The sequence below is a fragment of the Mustela nigripes genome, chromosome 9 (assembly GCF_022355385.1).
Source record: "Mustela nigripes isolate SB6536 chromosome 9, MUSNIG.SB6536, whole genome shotgun sequence".
Lineage (NCBI taxonomy): Eukaryota > Metazoa > Chordata > Mammalia > Carnivora > Mustelidae > Mustela > Mustela nigripes.
This window is the reverse complement of record NC_081565.1, coordinates 10,311,665-10,329,648: the sequence shown is the minus strand read 5'-3', so window position 1 is coordinate 10,329,648 and position 17,984 is coordinate 10,311,665. Positions and strand designations below refer to the sequence as shown.

The window sequence follows — 17,984 nt, the reverse complement described above, 5'->3', positions numbered from 1 at the left end:
GAGCCTGCTTCCTCCTCTCTCTCTGCCTGCCTCTCTGCCTACTTGGTTTTATTTTTGTTGTTTTTTTGTTTTTTTTTTAAAGATTTTATTTATTTATTTGACAGAGAGAGATCACAAGCAGGCAGAGAGAGAGAGAAGGATGCAGGCTCCCTGCTGAGCGGAGAGCCCGATGCGGGGCTCGATCCCAGGACCCTGGGATCATGACCCGAGCAGAAGGCAGAGGCTTAACCCACTGAGCCACCCAGGCGCCCCTCTCTGCCTACTTGTGATCTGTCAAATCAATAAATAAAATCTTAAAAAAAATAAGAAAGAACCTTAAGTGAAAAATTAAAAAGCAGGAAAAGATTTTAGAAACAGTCTCAAAAGAAAACAGAGGCCCAGAAGGCAGAAAAGAAACTGGTCCTACGCCATATGCGTTAGTAGCAGGGTCAAGACTAGCTCACAGGGTTCTGGGATGACGAGTAGGAATCACCAGACCCACCACTCCCACCCCAGTCCAACTGCCTACCAGACAGGCTGCTTAAATAAAGTCAGTAATGATCAGCTAGCTTCCTTTCAAGCTAAAACATAACCTCTGTCTGCTGCCTTTAAAAGAATCTAAGATATTTTGGTAAGTTATCATATTCCTTAAAAACCGATCCAGGGGGCACCTGGGTGGCTCAGTGGGTTAAGTCTCTGCCTTCGGCTCGGGTCATGATCTCGGGGTCCTGAGATCGAGTCCCATATTGGGCTCTCTGCTCAGCGGGGAGCCTGCTTCCCCCTCTCTCTCTGCCTGCCTCTCTGCCTACCTATGATCTCTGTCTGTCAAATAAGTAAATAAAAAAATCTTAAGAAAAAAAAAAAAAAACTGATCCGGAAACTGTACTTCGAGGAATCAAATTCTGAGGATATAATCAGACAAATATACAGAAATGAATGCACAAAGATGTTCACTGCAATACTGTTTATGATGCCAATAAAGCAGAAAAAGAGAACGAGCTAAATAAACTGACATAGCTCTGCTCCGGATCACCCAAAGAGTACGGTATCTTCTCATACACCACTGATGTAGCACAACTCAGTACAACCTTTCTCAAGGATGGGTTTGGCAATATGTATCAAAATGTGCATACCTTCGACTTAGTAATTCCACTTCTAGGAATTTATTTTAGAATACAGCCTAAGGAATTAGTCATACGAGTTAGTACCTAAAGGTTCTATGTTCCAAGATGGAATACCTTATGATACCTTAACACAAGCAATACTGTTAAAGTTCCAAACTGGTTAAATTATGTACATCTAGAGAATGGAATACTATGATACCACCAGAAATTGATATTGATCAGTGGTTCTTTCAACTTTTCTGGGTCACAGACTCCTTTGAAAAACTGATGAACACTGTGGAACCCTCAGGACTCATAGTAAGTGTACATACAGTTCTACTATGTCAAGAGGGTCACAGGTTTCCAGAACTCCTCTAAAGCTCAAGGGAGAAACTCTGGATGCTGAGCTCTTCTACTAATGGGAACAACATGCACTTACCATTATGTGAACATATACCATTATGCGAACAGGGTCAGTTACAAAATAACAAACAGGATTCCACTGTTGTAAATACATAAATGCGCAAATGTCATAGTATAAAAAGTCTGGAAAAATAGTTCTCAAGGATTTACAACGTATGGTCTAAGTAACAAAACAGGTGACATTTACTTCCTTCTTTTCACATTCCCAAAGTGTTGGAAATTTTCATAATGATCACACATTACCTTCACAATAATTTTTTAAAAGGTGACTTTCATTTTGAAATGCTTCAAATGGAAACTATTCAACACATACTGGTAGATGAAAAGATCAGACTGTACTTTAGGATAGAATGTGCAACTGTGATCCCATTTTTATAGAATAAGTTATGTATCAGTAAATGGAAAAAAGCCTGAAAAGCATACAGTACTAGCACCAACTGCTTACAGGTTGTAGGAACTCAGATAATTTTTCTATTTTTTTAGTTTATCCCTATCTTCTAGCTTAGGTTTTACTGAGAACATGTACTAGTAATAAGGAAGGAAGCAAAGAAAGATCCAATGAACGAGTGAACACAAATTAAAAAGACTGGAAGTATACACACCGGACCAAAACATGATTTTCCCTGAACTGTAAAATTTCTATTTTTAATTTGGGCTTTTCAGTATTTTCCAAATTTTTTACAGTGAATACATATTACTTTCACAGAACAAAAAACACAATTAATATAATAAATGAAAGAGGCTCTATATACTCAAGGAGTTTCTGGAATACAGAATAAAAGACCACAAGGTTTCTACTAAACTCGACTAGGAGGCTCATGCAGAAGGATCAAAGAGCAGGTACATCTTCTACATCCAGCCATCATACGAGTAAAATAAAAATACTGCTTACATAAAGGAAAAGATGTCCACTCTTGTTTATCAAACCTCCTTTTCTTACTGATTCACAGACATGGAAATGGATTATTCGGGGGAAAATGGAACAGTAAAAGCAAGAAGAATATACCTTGTTGTCTTTCTCAGCCTCAGAGTTTCATGGGGCTCTAACTGTGCATTAGGCCCTGTACTGAGCATTGCTGTAAGCCTTGCTTCTTTACTCATTTCCTTCTCCAAAGTCAGAGAGTCAGAAACTATTATCCTCATCTTACTGAGGAAGAAACCCAGACAAAGAAAGGTAAGCTGAACTGCCCACGGTCACACAACTCTAAGCACTGTAGATGAGAGCTGAACCAAACTCCTAAAGTGAAATCCTGGGTGCCCGGGTGACTCAGTTGGTTAAGCATCTGCCTTCTGCTCAGGTCATGATCCCAGGGTCCTGGGATCAAGCCCCACACTGGGCTCCCTGCTCAGCGGAAAGTCTGCTTCTTCCACAGCCCCTCACCGTGCTTCTGCTCACTTTCCACTCTCTCTCCCTCTCTCTCAAATAAACATATAAAATCTTCAAAAAAGTGAGAGAAGGAAAAAAATAATAAAGTGAAATCCTACGCTTTTTTCCCTTACACCACTTGCACATTTTATGTAACTTAACAAAAATGTCAGAAGACACCTAATGAACCACAATCATCCTGGTTAAATTTTTTTTTTTTTGATAAAGATTTTATTTATTGATTTGACGGACAGAGACCACAGGGAGGCAGAGAGGCAGGCAGAGAGAGGAGGAAGCAGGCTCCCCACTGAGGAGAGAGCCTGATATGGGGCTTGATCCCAGGACTCTGGGATCATGACCTGAGCTGAAGGCAGAAGCTTTAACCCACTGAGCCACCCAGGTGCCCCATCCTGGTTAAATTTTTTAAATGTTCCTCCTCTTGCGGAGCCTGGGTGGCTCAGTGGGTTAAGCCTCTGCCTTCACCTCAGGTCATGGCCTCAGAGTCCTGAGATTGAGTCCCACATTGGGCTCTCTGCTCGGCGGGGAGCCTGCTTCGCCCTCTCCCTCCGCCTACCTCTCTGCCTACTTGTGATTTCTCTCTCTCCCTCTCTCTGTCAAATAAATAAATAAGTCATTTTTTAAAAAGATTTTATTTATTTATTTGGCAGACAGAGATCAGAAGTAGGCAGAGAGGCAGGCAGAGAGAGAGGAGGAAGCAGGCTCCCTGCTAAGCAGAGAGCCCAATGTGGGGCTTCGATCCCAGGACCCTGGAATCATGACCTGAGCTGAAGGCAGAGGCTTTAATCCACTGAGCCACCCAGGCGCCCCAAATAAATCATTTTTTAAAAAATAAAAAAGTGTTCCTCTGAAAACTGTGATAAAATTTAATTTTTATAATGTTAAACTAAAAATAAACACTGAAAAAAGTGAATTTAGAATTCCCAAAACATTCTAAAGAGATTAACAGAAACAGCTGCTAGGTTTAGCTAGATGTTTTAAATGACATTGGAAGAAATCTTGAAAATTTGCTATTTACTTGCAATTTCACAAGTTTAAAAATTGTTTTAAATGTAATGCACCAAACCAACCACCAGAGGGAGCCTTAAATTTAACATCAAACTCACGGATGTCTTCAGAAATCTTTGCAACAGGTGTGCTTTAACAAGTTCTCACTTGTATTGGGAGAATTGGTTTGGTAGGCAATGACTCTCCAGGATCAGGATAACGACCATGCACATAAATAAATGAAAATCATCCGCATAAGGGCTCAGTACAGCCTGAGCACACATTAGGTAGACAGGACTAGCCTTCCTGACCACAGACTCTTTAAGTCCTGGTCTTCTCAGCTGTAAAACGGGAACTATGCTACGGGCCCTGCTGCACAGCTACACTGTGCCTCAAATCACTTGCTGAGAGCCCAGAGCCATGCTAGACTCATGAATGAAGACCGGCAAGTTCACAGAAAGCCCAGAGCCAGGCAGGAAGGGAAGTCAAAGCAGACAGGGACTGAGAGAGTGGAGCACATGCTGCCCCTTCTAAAGGCAACACCTGCCACCAGCTCCAGAAGACTGCGGCCATCTACTGTCCCACCCTCTTTATGAATTTTTTTTTTCAAATGAAGCCAGGAAACAATTAATTAATTTTAAAAACTTTTAAAGTCAGATATCCAGATTATTTTTTACTCCAATCTCCCAATTTATATTATTGGACACTATTAAGAAAAAACAACAACAAAACAAAACCAAAAAAAAAACCCACTATGTAGCCCAAATACAGTTTCTCTACAAGCTGAATATGGCCTGAGTGATGCCAATTTACAATATTGGCTTTCTATTCCTGCTTCCCTCTACACAGGCCGAGATGCAGCTGCTGCTGCTTGGGGCAGAGACAAAGAAAATGATCTGGGGCGCGCCTGGGTGGCTCAGCCGGTTAAGTGGATGCTTGCAGCTCAGGTCATGATCTCAGGGTCCTGGGACCCAGTCCCGCATGGGGCTCCCTGCTCAGCAGGGAGTCTTGCTTGTCCCTCTTCTCCTCGCCCCACTTGTTCTCGCTCTCTCTCTCAAATAAATAAATAAAAATCTTTTTAAAAAAAGACATTGTTTTCGGTAGGTTGCTTAATGAATGATGAGGACCAGAATAAAGGTCTCTGATCAACTACAAAGAAAGAAAGGAAAAAAGGCACCGTAATTCTACATTCTACAAATCTACAAAGAAGGAAAAGGAGAGAATCTGTTAAAGGTACTGCAAGTCCCAAAAGGAGAAACTAATATTCTAACCCACAACTGAATGTCCAAGCTATTCCTAGCTCTGGTCTAATACACTGTCCCTCTTCTCTCTCTGAAAAGCAAATGAGAAAACAGACTTAGAATCTGAGAAAGAGAAGACCTACACGAATGTAAAGTGATGATGTGATTAAGGAAGAAAAGGAGACAAAACTAAAAGCACTAGGGCAGTAAGCAGGCGTGAAGACCAGATCAGGTAGACAACCACACCTCTGTAAGGCTCAGCTTCGCTGAAATACTGGAGATGTTAACAACTCCTATCTCAGTGGGGCCTCTCTTATCAAAGGATGAAATGAGATCATGCATAAAGTATTAAGCACAGGGTCTGGCACGAAGAGAAAAATAAACGTGCATTAATATTACTGCTATTATACCCACTTACAGTGAACTACAAATACAATTTTTCTTTTCACTGTTACTTTGCCGCTAAAAGAAAGAGGAAAAAAACAATTGTTTTTGTCTAAGTGTGTTCATAAGATGAACCAAAGGTTCTGTCTAGTTCTAACTTTCTTACCATAAATAAAAGGGATTTTTTTTTTAATCCGGTAATGCCCTATGCTTCCAGAAACGACTGTTGGTCACATGTGATTTATTCATCGGGAGGGGGGGATAGACCCCATAAATTCAAATATATCATCAAAAGCCTTGATATTAAAATGGTAACAACTGATTTCTAGAATAAAATTTCTAGAATAAAACAAAATTTATGAATGCTTTTTCTCTAGCCTCCAGGATCCCCTCAGCTAAAAATCTAAGATATGAGAAAAATATGCTACAGAAATCCCCATCCTGGAACAAACATAGTGATCCAAAGAGATATATGCACCCCAATGTTTAAAGCAGCAACGTCCACAATCGCCAAACTATAGAAAGAGTCCAGATGTCCAATGAGAGATGAATGGATAAAAAAAGGTGTAGTATATATACACAATGAGATATTATTACTCAGTCATCCAAAAAAAAATAAAAAAAAAAAAAACCTTACCATTTGCAACAATGTGGATGGAAATAGAGGGTATTATGGTAAGGGACATAAGTCAATCAAAAAAGACAATTATGATTTCACTCATATGTAGAATTTAAGAAACAATACAGGATCATAGGGGAAGGGAAGGAAAAATAGAATAAGACAAAATCAAAGAGGGAGACAAACCAAGAGACTCTTAACTCTAGGAAACAAAATGCAAACTGCTGGAATCGGGGTGGGAAGGGGCCGGGCCGACTGGGTGATGGGCAGTAAGGGGGCACGTGATGTAATGAGCGCTGCATGTTATATGCAACTGATGAATCACTGGACTCTACCTCTGGAACTAGTAACACACTCTATGATGATTGAATTTAAATAAAATTAAATTAAATTTTAAAAAAAGAAATCCCCATCCTAAAACCTTACCTGAAAAGCATCTGCTTCAGCATCCGATTGGCCGTCACAACCCTGGGAAGGCGGCCAGTGGAGAGGGAGTGGAGCTCCAAATTGGAAGAGATGAGCTGGGTTGTCATGTCTGTGTCTGCAGCTGTCCCAGCACCACAGCAACTAAAAAGTACAATCAGAAACTTAGCTGCAAAGTCAATCAGAGAAAGACAACTATCATATGATCTCCCTGATATGAGGAAGTGGAGACGCAATGTGGGGGGTTTGGGGGTGGGAAAAGAAAAAATGAAAGAAGATGGGATTGGGAGGGAGACAAACCATAAAAGACTCAATCTCAAAAAACAGACTGAGGGTTGCTGGGGGGAGGGGGGATGGGAGAGGGTGGTGGGGATATGGACATTGGGGAGGGTATGTGCTACGATGGGTGCTGTGAAATGTGTAAACCTGGTAATTCACAGACCTGTACCCCTGGTGATAAAAAAACATTATATGTTTATCAAAAAATTTAAAAATTAAATTAAAAAAATTAGGGGAAAAAAAAGAGAAAAAAAAGAAACTTAGCTGCAATTCAATTACCAAAGGGATCAATTAGAAGTAGGGCTTCTTGGATAACTTCCACTAAGTTCAAGTACAAAGAGAGATGTTTTTAAGTATAATCTGCACTGTAACAACCCTGTCTAACCAATCTTAAATAAACATGAAACAGAGAATATGCATCTCGTCCTTTGTAAACATATTTTTCTGTGGCCCAAAAGAACATTTCAAATCATTAGCTTCTGTGCTTCTAACAGAGTCTGCATTTTACTAATCCTAAAAATATATTCAAGTTGTACCAAAGGGCAAGGCATGTTAAAGGCCTTGCAATTTAACATTTACCAAGTATTTACTACCAGGTACCAGTCACGACAAATGCTGAGAACAAAGAAAGTATGACATCATCTTAGCACTTGATTTCAAAAGTTGAGTGGAGGAGACAAAAATAGGCAAAAATTCTAATACCTCATATAATCCGATATAGTAGCATAGGCACAAAACGCTATGAGAAACGGGAGAAGACAGCGATTAATTCTGCTCTTTGGGAAGAGGTCTCACATGAGCTGGATTTGAAAGAAATAAACAAAACCGCATGAACAAAGAGGAAAGGGTAATTCTAAGCAGAGGGACTGGCAAAAACAAAGGTGAAAGATCTTGGAGATGAGGGGAACAGGGACAGTCTGGGTGTAACCGGAACACAGGGTAATGGCAGCTATATAAGCTGAAAAGGTAAATTTCTGTGGCACTACACAAGATCTTAAATATCACGCTACAGAGTTTCCATTTTATTCTGAAAGCAGGGTGGAAATGTGAAAAGTCTCTTGAAATATTTTTAAAGAGGGAAGGGACATATTCAGATCTGTGTTTTACAAAATCCAATATGGCAAAAGGGTAGATAATAAAGAGACCAAAGGCAGAAAGATCATTTAAATGACGACTGCAAGAGGACAGATGAGAATTAAGAATGTGAACTAAGGCTTTAGCGGAGGGAATGGTTTTAAGAGGCAGAAAGCGGGAACCGGAGACCAAGAGAATTAAAGACTAAATCAAAGACAGAACTTGCGGATGAACAGCTTAGGTAACAGACAGATGAAAATACCACTTAAGGGAGATAGAAAACAAAATACAAGTTAAACAACAGGTTGTAGTGAAGAACAAAGTAAATTCAATTTTAACCTTGACATGTTTGAAAATATAAGAGCTATTCAAACTAACTGATACTCACTAAATGTTAGGAGATATGAAGTGTATTTTTGAACAATTCTTGTCCGCAACAACCATCCCTTCAGTTGCCCTTGTATCTGCTCCAAGAACTATGCCATCCTGTTTTTAAAAAAACACACATTTTAAAATAATTCGACATATATAAACCACAACTTTCTAGTTTAGGAAAAACAATGTTAGCCATCCCAGTTTTCCCCAAACCTCCACCCCCTCCCCTGCACTGAAAAGTCCCACCAAAAATATTGTGCTATACTTTCAGAATACAAGAGCTTTGTTCATTAACGTTATCAGCGGAATCCCCAGTAGGTGGTAGGAATGATCATTCCCGTTTTCAAATGAGGCTCACAGTGTTTGGTGAATTCCTTACAAACCACAGACCTAATGTGAGAAAACTCTGGATTCAGAAATCCTTCCATGAGAACAACACTTCGTCGATTTCTTTTTAAAAGACATCACTCTTTCTCTTTAACAACAATAACCATGAACTCTTTTCAACCCTTTCAACAATTTAAGGCAAGAGTCATTCTGCCCATTTGATGGTCTGTGAAGTGTGGCTGGGAGAAGGAAACTGACTTGCCCAAAGTTGGAAGCAGCATCAAAGTTTAACTGTTAGACAGACCTGTCTGATCCGAAATCCTATCTTTTCCCAGGATATAACCCTGCCTCCCGAAGTAGTATCTTAAGACAAAAAAAGTACCAGTTTCCTGTCAAAAACTCTAAAAAGTGAGGAAAGAATATAAACTGCTGATAAGTACACAAAGCCTCCCGACAGATCCTGAAGGATCTTTTCCTGACGTTCTCTGAAACATGAGCCCTTCCTGACACAGCGCGGAGAAGTAAAGGGGGCCAAGGGGCCCGCCTGGCTCCTGTAATCAGTTCAGTCACTGCTGCTCCTGGCCTGGGCCGGCTTACCTTATAGACCACCCCCGCGATGGTCGTGCCCGTTTTCCGGGCCGTTGGAAGCTTGTACCCTTTCTTCGCAAAATCGGCTTCCAAGACGGCATTTCTGAAACAAAAGGAGAAAATAAAGCACGGAAGGGCAGGACCACATCGCGCCGCGCTGGCACCAAAAGTGTCTACTAGGGAACTCAGGGAAAGAAAAGCTACTACTTGCTTTCAAGCCCATCCGTTCACTGAATCCCCCCAACATCGGGACGACTGTCGCGTTCTTCGGCGCGCAGATCGTCGGAGAGGGGCTGCATCTCGCCTAAAGAGACAGAGTCTGGCCTGGTGCGCCGGGCAAGGGGAAGGACGGTCTCGGCCCCAAGAGAAACCCACTCTCAGGCCCTCATTCCCCTGAGTCACACGGGCCGCGGGGCACAGGCCGCGGGCCCCGCCGTTCACCCTTCGTTTGGACTTCCCAGATCAGACCTCGGCCGAGCTCCGACTCTGGCACCGCACTCCCACTCCCGCCCGGAACCTGGCCCCGGGCATGGCCGCACCTGCGACAGTTATCAAAAGAGAAACCTCCAACCGGCCGCTCATACACTGACACAGCCGCCATCTTCCCCACAAAGTATTTCCGCCGGAGCGCCGGCAGAAGCAAGCGAAGAGAGAGGAGCACTTCCGGCGCCTGCGGCGACCTGGGCTGGAGGGGCGGGGCAAACTCCGCGCCGGGGCAATTGATCGTAGAGTTGTGGGTTCCTAGAGGAGCCCGCACGTCCTTGGAGTATTTCACCCCAAGTGGCGCGGAGGAGTAACTAACGCCCGGAGCCGGGAAAGGACTGGTCCAAGTTGGTCCTGTGGAAGACAAGACTCCTGAGGACCAGACCAGAACCGTTTCTACTTTTAGACTCCGTGGGGTCTAGGAGACAGACACGCCCAAGTCCAGGCACAGCCCCACCGCCTCCTTGCATTGAGCAAGTCCTCTTAACTCTCAATCTCTTTCCTCTGCTGCCCAACGCAGATAAGAGCTACCTCAAAAGGCAGCTAAGGAGAAGCACGTGAGAAGATGCCCAGCATCATAAGTCATTAGGGAAATGCAGATCAAACCCGCGACGCGATACCAGTGCTCGCCCACTAGGATGGCTATAGTCAAAAAAGAAAATAACAAGAGTTGGTGGCGATGGGGGAACCCGGAACCCTCATACACGCCCGGTGGGAAACCATTTGGCAGTTCACCAGAAAGTTAAACATAGACCCATCAATTTGACTCTAAAGTATATACCCAAGAGAATGAAAAGCATATTTTCACAAAGGCTTGTACATAGATATTCATAGCACCATTATTCAGCATAACCAAATAATGGAAACAACCTAAATGTCCATACTGATGAATGGATAAGCAAAATGTGGTACGTCCACACAACAGAATATTATTTAGCCATAAAAAGAAAGGAAGCATCGATACATGCTGCAACAGTGGTGAACCTTGACAACATTGTGCTAAGTGAAAGAAACTAGGCACCAAAAAAAACAGAACAAAATAAAACAAAACAAAACCTGAGTTTCTCTGAAATCATACTAGGCAATTCCATAGAGTCAGAAATTAGATTAGTGCTTGCTTGGAAATGGAGGGAGGAAAAAATGGGGAGTGAGCGATGGGCACAAAGTCTCTTTTTGGGGTAATGAATATATTCTGAAATTAGACTGTGGTAATGGTTACATGACATTGTGAATAAACTACTACCCACTGAACTGTACATTTTATTTTTTTTAACTGTACATTTTTAAATGGTGAACATTATGTTAAGTCAATTTTATTTCCATTTGTAAAAGGCTGCTGTGAGAATTGAAAATTGTCCATGGAAACCATGTATCCCAGGCGTATAGCAGCTTTTCAATAAAGAGCTATTAATGTGAATACATTCATTTCATAGCAAGTAAGTGACAGCCTCAGGAATGGTGGAATGAAGTTACATTGGTAACTTGGTGGAAAGAAGAATCTGTCACAACTGTGTGTTCAATAAATATTTGTCAAAAATTAAATATTCTTTCATTATTTTTCTGGGTCTTTTGTGGGGAATTAGGAAACTAAGGCCTCACCTACCTGTTTCTGTTATGCCCCCCAAAAATGGGTCCGTGATTAAAGGAGTGAGACTGATATAAAGCGAAGGTCAAGCAAAGCTTTATTTTGCGCCAAGCTTCAAGAATCAAACTGACCAGCCAGGGCCGTGCCTCTTACAGAGAAGGCGACCCTTCTCTGTTTCACAGACTGGCTTTCAAGAGCAAAGGCCATGTGGTCGGGCCTGGCCACGCACAGGTGGCCAATGAGATAGTTACACACAGAGAAAGCTGCACAGTGATGCTAGGTGATAAGTGAATTACAATTTACCCTATAGTAGACATTTGACCTAGCCTATCACACCTTGGTTAGAATTGGCACCCAAAAGGCTCCCAAAGGGTGGGGGCCCATACTCCTTGGTAGCTAGGGAGACAGTATGCAACCCCCCACTGATCTGATCGGATGTCTCCACCTGGCCTGATCCACCCTTGTATCTGGGTTTTGATACCTGGAGCTGGTTTCTGGGACTTGTTTTTAAGTAAATCCCCTGGGGGAAGGGGAGCAGGGACATTTTAAGGGTTAAACAACAAGGTTATTGTTTAACCTTAATGAAAGCCTCTTGCTAAATAGGTCCTTACAGTTTCCACAGGAATCTGAGCATCTCCTTTGATGAAAGTCAAAAGTAAGAATATCTAAGCTCTGCTCTAGAGATGTCCATTTCCTGATGACAGAGACTCATCTCCATAAGACCTAGACAGGATGGGTCATAGTTTGACATGCCCCAGACACCGGGTCGGTGGGGGGCGGGGGGGTCAGCAAATAATCTGAGGATGAAGGACTTCTAGAACATTCATCAGATTCTCTCACTCTTGCACTGGGCTCAGCCCCAAGGGAATGAAAACAAGGTAGATCAGATCTATTTCCTCTCCTCGTGTTAGGGGCTGAATTGTGCCACCCTAAAATTCTTAGGTTGAAGTCACAACCCCCCTCCATACCTCAGAATGTGACCTTATTTGGAGAAAGGGCCTTTACAGAGATTATTGAGTTAAAATGAGGTTAGAAAGAGGTCATTACTATAGCTCCTAATCCTGTATGGCTGTTGTCCTTTTAAAAAGGGGAAATTTGCCGACAGACAGTCACACAGTGAGAGCTATGTGGATATGAAGGAAGAGATGGGGTGATGCTTCTCCACGCCAAGGAACACCAACAGTTGGCAGCAAACCACCGGACCCACCAGGCGAGAGACCTGGAACAGCCCTTAGAAGGAACAAATCCTGCCAACACCGTGATTTCAGACTTTAGCCTCCAAAGCCGTGCAACGATATATTTCTGTTGTTTGAGCCACTCAGTTTGTGGTACTTCGCACTGAGGGGAGAAGAGAAGCCCCCAGGAAGATTCCCAACCCAGCTAGGGGCTGGGTGGGGGGTGGGACCTCCAGAAGCCTGGAGGCTCAGGATAGAGCCCACGCTCGCTCGTGGAATCCGAAGGCAGAAGGGACAGACATATGAGCGAGGGCTTGACTTTTGGAACAAACAAAACCAAACAAAAAACCCTGGGCCCTCATTGTTTTCTGGAAACAGTGATGTATCTGATCAAGTAGCAGGCAGTGAAGGAAGGGGAGCAGCCTGCAGCCCTGGAGGGTGAGGCCAGGACTCCTGTGTCTTCCCATAGCATCGAGTGGGAGCGGGAGGAGCCAGGAAAGGAAGTGGAAATGATCTGAGATCCTAGTTCATCCCGGGGCGCTCCTTGCCTTAACTGGATCTCTTGGGCATGGTTTTCATGCCCAGACAATTGAGGAGGTGGCATTGCCTGTCTTAGAGCCTCCGGAGGTGGCCCAGCAGAGGGCGACAGATAGCCTCCAGGCAGCCTGGGCCTGGACCTTGAGAAGCCCAGCCCAAAGCCAGGCAAACTGCACTCAGCTAGGACTGGGCCTCAGTACCTCCCGCTGTTTGGAGGGCAGCTCCAGGTCCCCAGTACCCAGAGACCCCCTGCTTCAGCCGCCCTGTCCAACATGACTGCTACCCCCAGAACTGCAGCCCAGTCCAGAAAGCCCTCCCTAGGGCCCGGACACAGTCCCACTTTTTCCCTAGCAACGGTTTGCCTCAGGCAAACCCGACAGACCAGTAGAGCCACCACCTCTGCTCTGGATTTGGCTGTGTGATCTCAGGGGAACCACCATGCTCTGTGCCTCAGTTCCCTAATAATGGAATAACAAGCAACCTTCCCTGGGAGCATCCAATCTACTTTATATACCGGAGCTTATGATCATTCTCGGCATCTAGGACTGTGCCAACACAGGGAAAATAGATATCAAAAGACAGACACGCTGCCTGCCCTCCAGGAGCCACCAGTCCCCAAGGAGCAGGCATCATTGCCCCCACTTTACAGACGCAGCAACTGAGGCCCAGAGAGGGAAAGTCAAAAATTCAAGGTCACACAGCTGATAAGTGGCAGTCAAAATTCAAGCCACATGTCTCTCAGTCCCAGACCAGCCACAGTACCACTCTGCCCTTCCCCAGCCCCCATCAATTATGGCCCAGCTGGACCCCAAGTTCCCGTGTTCTCTAGGGCTTTGCCAGAGCAAAAGCAATGTTTCCTCCTCAAGGACTCTCATCCATCCAGCCCAGCTATTTCCCAGCTGATCATGGGCTGGTCTCTTCATCTGTCTGAATCTCAGTTTCCTGAGCTGTAAAATGGGAGAACATTACAGTATGTCCCTTACCTTGTGTGTATTGAGTAAGAACATGGCACTATAAATGTAAGCACTTCATTCATTCATTCATTCATTCATTCATTATTTATTTATTTATTTATTAAGCCCCTCCTCAGTGCCAGGCTCTGGGCCAGATCACAGCCTTAAGGGGTGCTGGTCTGGGAAACACACTGTCAGTTCCCTGCCCTAAGTGCCCTAAGGGACATGTACCAGAGCACAGCCAGGAAAGGGCTCCCAATAGCTTCTCCCTGAGGCAGCAGGATGGGCACCCAGAGGACAGGAGTCAGCACCGAGACCAAGAGACCAGACTGTGCCTTTCCACAGAGAGTTCAGCTGTGCACAGCCCTCTGCATCAGGGAGGGGTTTCCAAGGGCCTGGCAGGCTCCCTCCCCCAACCTGTAGGCCGCTAGGAATCCAGCGACGGAAGGTCTTAAAAGGTTCACCCCTGTCCTCTGTCAGGATACACACACATCTGGGGGTGCCCCCCACAAGAAGACTTGGCCAATTTCCCACTGCAGAGAAAGAAGGCCATGATGCTCCTGGTTGCTAAGGCAACTGAGCCCTTGTTTTTCGTTCTTCATAAATAAGCTATAAATAGACAGGGCAAACCTGGGCGCCTTCCTTTGCATGAATTAGAGCAGCTGCTTCAGGCTCCCGGGCTCCTGGCACAGCACCTAGGTGCCGAGCCTCGCCGCCCAGCCACTGAAACACAGCTTTGGTGGGGGACACAGTGGGGCACATGGCCGTGTCTCAGTGTGGATTCCTACCACCTGTCCCAGACTTCCCTGGGACACTTAGCAGGTTTGGGGACAACGAGATGCACAGAGTCCCAGTTGCTGTAAGCGGGGCCTGGGATGGGTGTTCAACTGCCTGTCCCCAGAAAATGAGATGGGCCCTGAGTTTAGGGCCCCCAGCTGATGGTGAGCAGGAGTGGGGCTTTTTCCTATCTAGGGTTTGTGCAGATCTCTGGGAAATCATGAGAATATCTCCCACTTCCCTAGCATGCTAGAATTTACAAATCCTTTCTCTACCTGGTTTAATCATCACGGTCGACACCCGCTGAGAGCTGTCCACATGCCGGGTGCTGTTAAGCGCCGTACATTCCAGAACCCCATGAATACTCCTAACCACCCCAGTGGTGCTACTAGAATTCTACCTCTCCGGTGTGGAACTGTCAGCTGGGAGACAGCACGTGCCTGGCCCAAGGTCACGCCGCTGGTTAGCAAGAGAAACAGCATTTGAACCCAAGCCTGTCCTGTCCATTTGTTCTTAACCTTGGCCTCTCTTTTCAACGTTTCTGGTCCTTATAATAACCCACGAGGGCAGGAATCACAGATGGGATGCCCCAAGTGGGGAGGAACCAAAAGAGAAACTAAGACTCAGAAGGGCTAGGGACACACAGGGAGGAAGAGTCAAGGCTGAGACTTGGGTCTCTGGAGGGTGGGCTGCAAAAGTGTGATTGTTTTCATTACAGAAGATTCAGGTGGACAGGAGTACCTGGTCAGTGAGGGCGGGTCTCCTAGAGGAGGTGAAGCTGACACCAGATCTTTTAGGAAGGCAACAGAGAGACGAGCTTTCCAGATAAAAGGACAGCCTACACAAAGATGTGGAGGACCCGTAGGGCATGCCAGGTCCGTGGAAGAGCAGGTAGGTGGGTATGGCTACAGGGCAGGGTTGGAGAGGAGAGGGTAGTGAGCTGGCTGGGCTCCAATTATGAGGGACTTGTAGGCTGGCTCAGGAGCCTGGGCCTGTCCCGAGGGCACTGGAGAGCCGCAGAAAGCTTGCAAGCAGAGAAGCAGCATGTCCTCTCTTGGGAGAACAGGCTGTCCACTTGACAAAGAGAGTTTGAGCAGAGAGTGTTGCCCAAACAAGGCATCCTGAAGGCTGCCAGACCAGAGCTGATGGATGCTTTCTCCAGCTAAGCCTTGCAGGGTCCGCCCCTGAATGTGGACACTGTGTGTCTCCTAGGCACATCCCGTTCTGTGTCTTCTCCATAGTTCTAGACCTTTCTGCAGCTACCCCACTCATTCATGCATACATTTCTTAAACTCCTGTTCTGTGTCTGTCTGGCACTGTGCTGGGCACAGGAACGCAAAGACTCTACCCTCAAGGAAAATGAATATAGAAATAAATAAGACAGTTAAAAGACCAGAAGTTTCTGACAGGGGCAGGCAGGACCCGGGAGCCCATTCTGGAGCATTAATCAGAAGGATGATGTGATCACATCATCAACCTGGCAGCTGGTCAGAGGATGGATGGATAGGAAAAAACCAGAAGTAGGAAAGCAGACAGGGAACTACAGCCATAGAGCAGGAAGGAGAGGAAGGTGGCCCGAACTTGGGTGATGGCAGTGGCCACACCAAGGGAATAGTTTCAGGAGATATTACAGAAGGTTGGATAGACAGGATGTGGTCCGAGGTTGGAAGAGCGGTGGGGGGGGGGGGGGGGGCGAAAGGAGGTGTCAATGTTCTCCAGGGCTCTGACTTAGGGGTCAGGATGGATGGTGGCAGAAGGGCCCCTGTGGGTTCCCCTGGGACACTCTGCATTGGAAGTCAGGGCTGGGGAGAGGCGCAAGTGTTATTGAGAAGCTCATATAAGTCCCAAGTGTAGATAAGATGCCATAGGAGGGTGGGCAGAAGGAGAGGGGAGCCAAGGACAGAGGACACGGTCCGTAATTCATCAGGCAAGTCAAGACAAGGCGGGTGCAAAGCGGGGTGAGAAAGGTGCAGGCAGGGAGGCAGGTGGGGAACGGGAGAATAAAGTCAGAGCTGCCGAGAGTAAAGTCTGGGGTTGGAGGGGGAGTCCCGAGGACAGTCAAGCAAGAGAAGGACTGAAACAAGTCCATGGGATGGTTCTCACCCACTTTGCTGTTGTTACTACCAAACTGAGCAAAGACATTTTTCCTAATAAGAATACACACTGTTAGGGGCGCCTGGGTGACTCCGTGGGTTAAAGCCTCTGCCTTCAGCATCATGATCCCAGGGTCCTGGGATCGAGCCCCACATCGGGCTCTCTGCTCAGCGGGGAGCCTGCTTCCCCCTCTCTCTCTGCCTGCCTCTCTCTACCTACTTGTGATCTCTGTCTGTCAAATAAATAAATAAAATCTTAAAAAAAAAAAAAAAGAATACACACTGTTAGTAATGATGTGCTTACATGAGCACTTTCGTAGTTTGCCAGCAAGGGTATAGAGTGGTACAAGCTTTCTGAAAAGCCACTTGCCAAAATGGTTCAGAATCCTGGACTACTTAGTGCCTAGAGTTCACAACGCAGTACTGTGAGCTTCCAAATGGTAACTCCCATGTGTTCCTGGCATACACACACACACCTATAAGAAAAAAGGCACAGAAGGAAGCTGTTGGAGGTGACGGATACGTTCATTACCTTGATTGTGGTGATAACATCTTGGTATAGGCATCCTTATGTCCAAACTCCTACAATAGTGTATATTAAATCTACACAATCTTTTTCTGGTGTATCAATCCTATCTCAGTAAAGCTGTTGTTTTTTTTTTTTAACATTTATCCCCCAAGTTCCCCTCCTCAGACTCATATCCTCAAACAAAGATTGGTGTGTAAAGATGTCTGGGGTGGCACATTTGATTATACTGAATTTTATAATGTATTATGTGTCGGACATATATTGGATTACACAGATAGATATCATAATGGATTCTGCATATTATAATCTCTAACAATATGATAATGTGAATCTGGAAACTGCTTTAATGTCAACAGAAGAGTGGATGAATATTTTATGACAGAATGTAAGAGGCATTAAGAGTGTGCTTTTCAATGCATGTTTAATGACAGAAGAACGAGAAGCAAGCAGAATGTATGTGGTTCCAACTTTATAATATATATATATTACATAGGTATATGATATATATGTATATATTATATATTTTAAAAGAATCATATTACCAATAGTGATAGTTCCTCCCTAGAATATCAGATCATTCTCATTTTCCTCTTGGTGCCTCCTACAGTATTTTTCAAATTCTCTACATAGACATTATTTTTTCCCAACTTTTTATTTCGAAGTTTT

The 17,984-nt window shown here is 44.7% G+C and overlaps 1 protein-coding gene across 1 annotated transcript in view; it reads right to left on the bottom strand.

Annotated features, from left to right (window-relative positions):
* PSMB7 (proteasome 20S subunit beta 7) overlaps positions 1–9,835 on the bottom strand; it is a 65,016-nt gene extending 55,181 nt beyond the window's left edge. The window contains exons 1-4 of the mRNA XM_059410838.1: positions 9,726–9,835; positions 9,196–9,289; positions 8,285–8,382; positions 6,547–6,687 (exon numbers count right to left, since the gene is read on the bottom strand). Of these exons, the coding sequence (XP_059266821.1) occupies positions 6,547–6,687; positions 8,285–8,382; positions 9,196–9,289; positions 9,726–9,787 (395 nt within the window). The 5' untranslated portion in view covers positions 9,788–9,835. The remainder of the gene's footprint in view (positions 1–6,546; positions 6,688–8,284; positions 8,383–9,195; positions 9,290–9,725) is intronic.
* Positions 9,836–17,984: the final 8,149 nt, after the last annotated feature.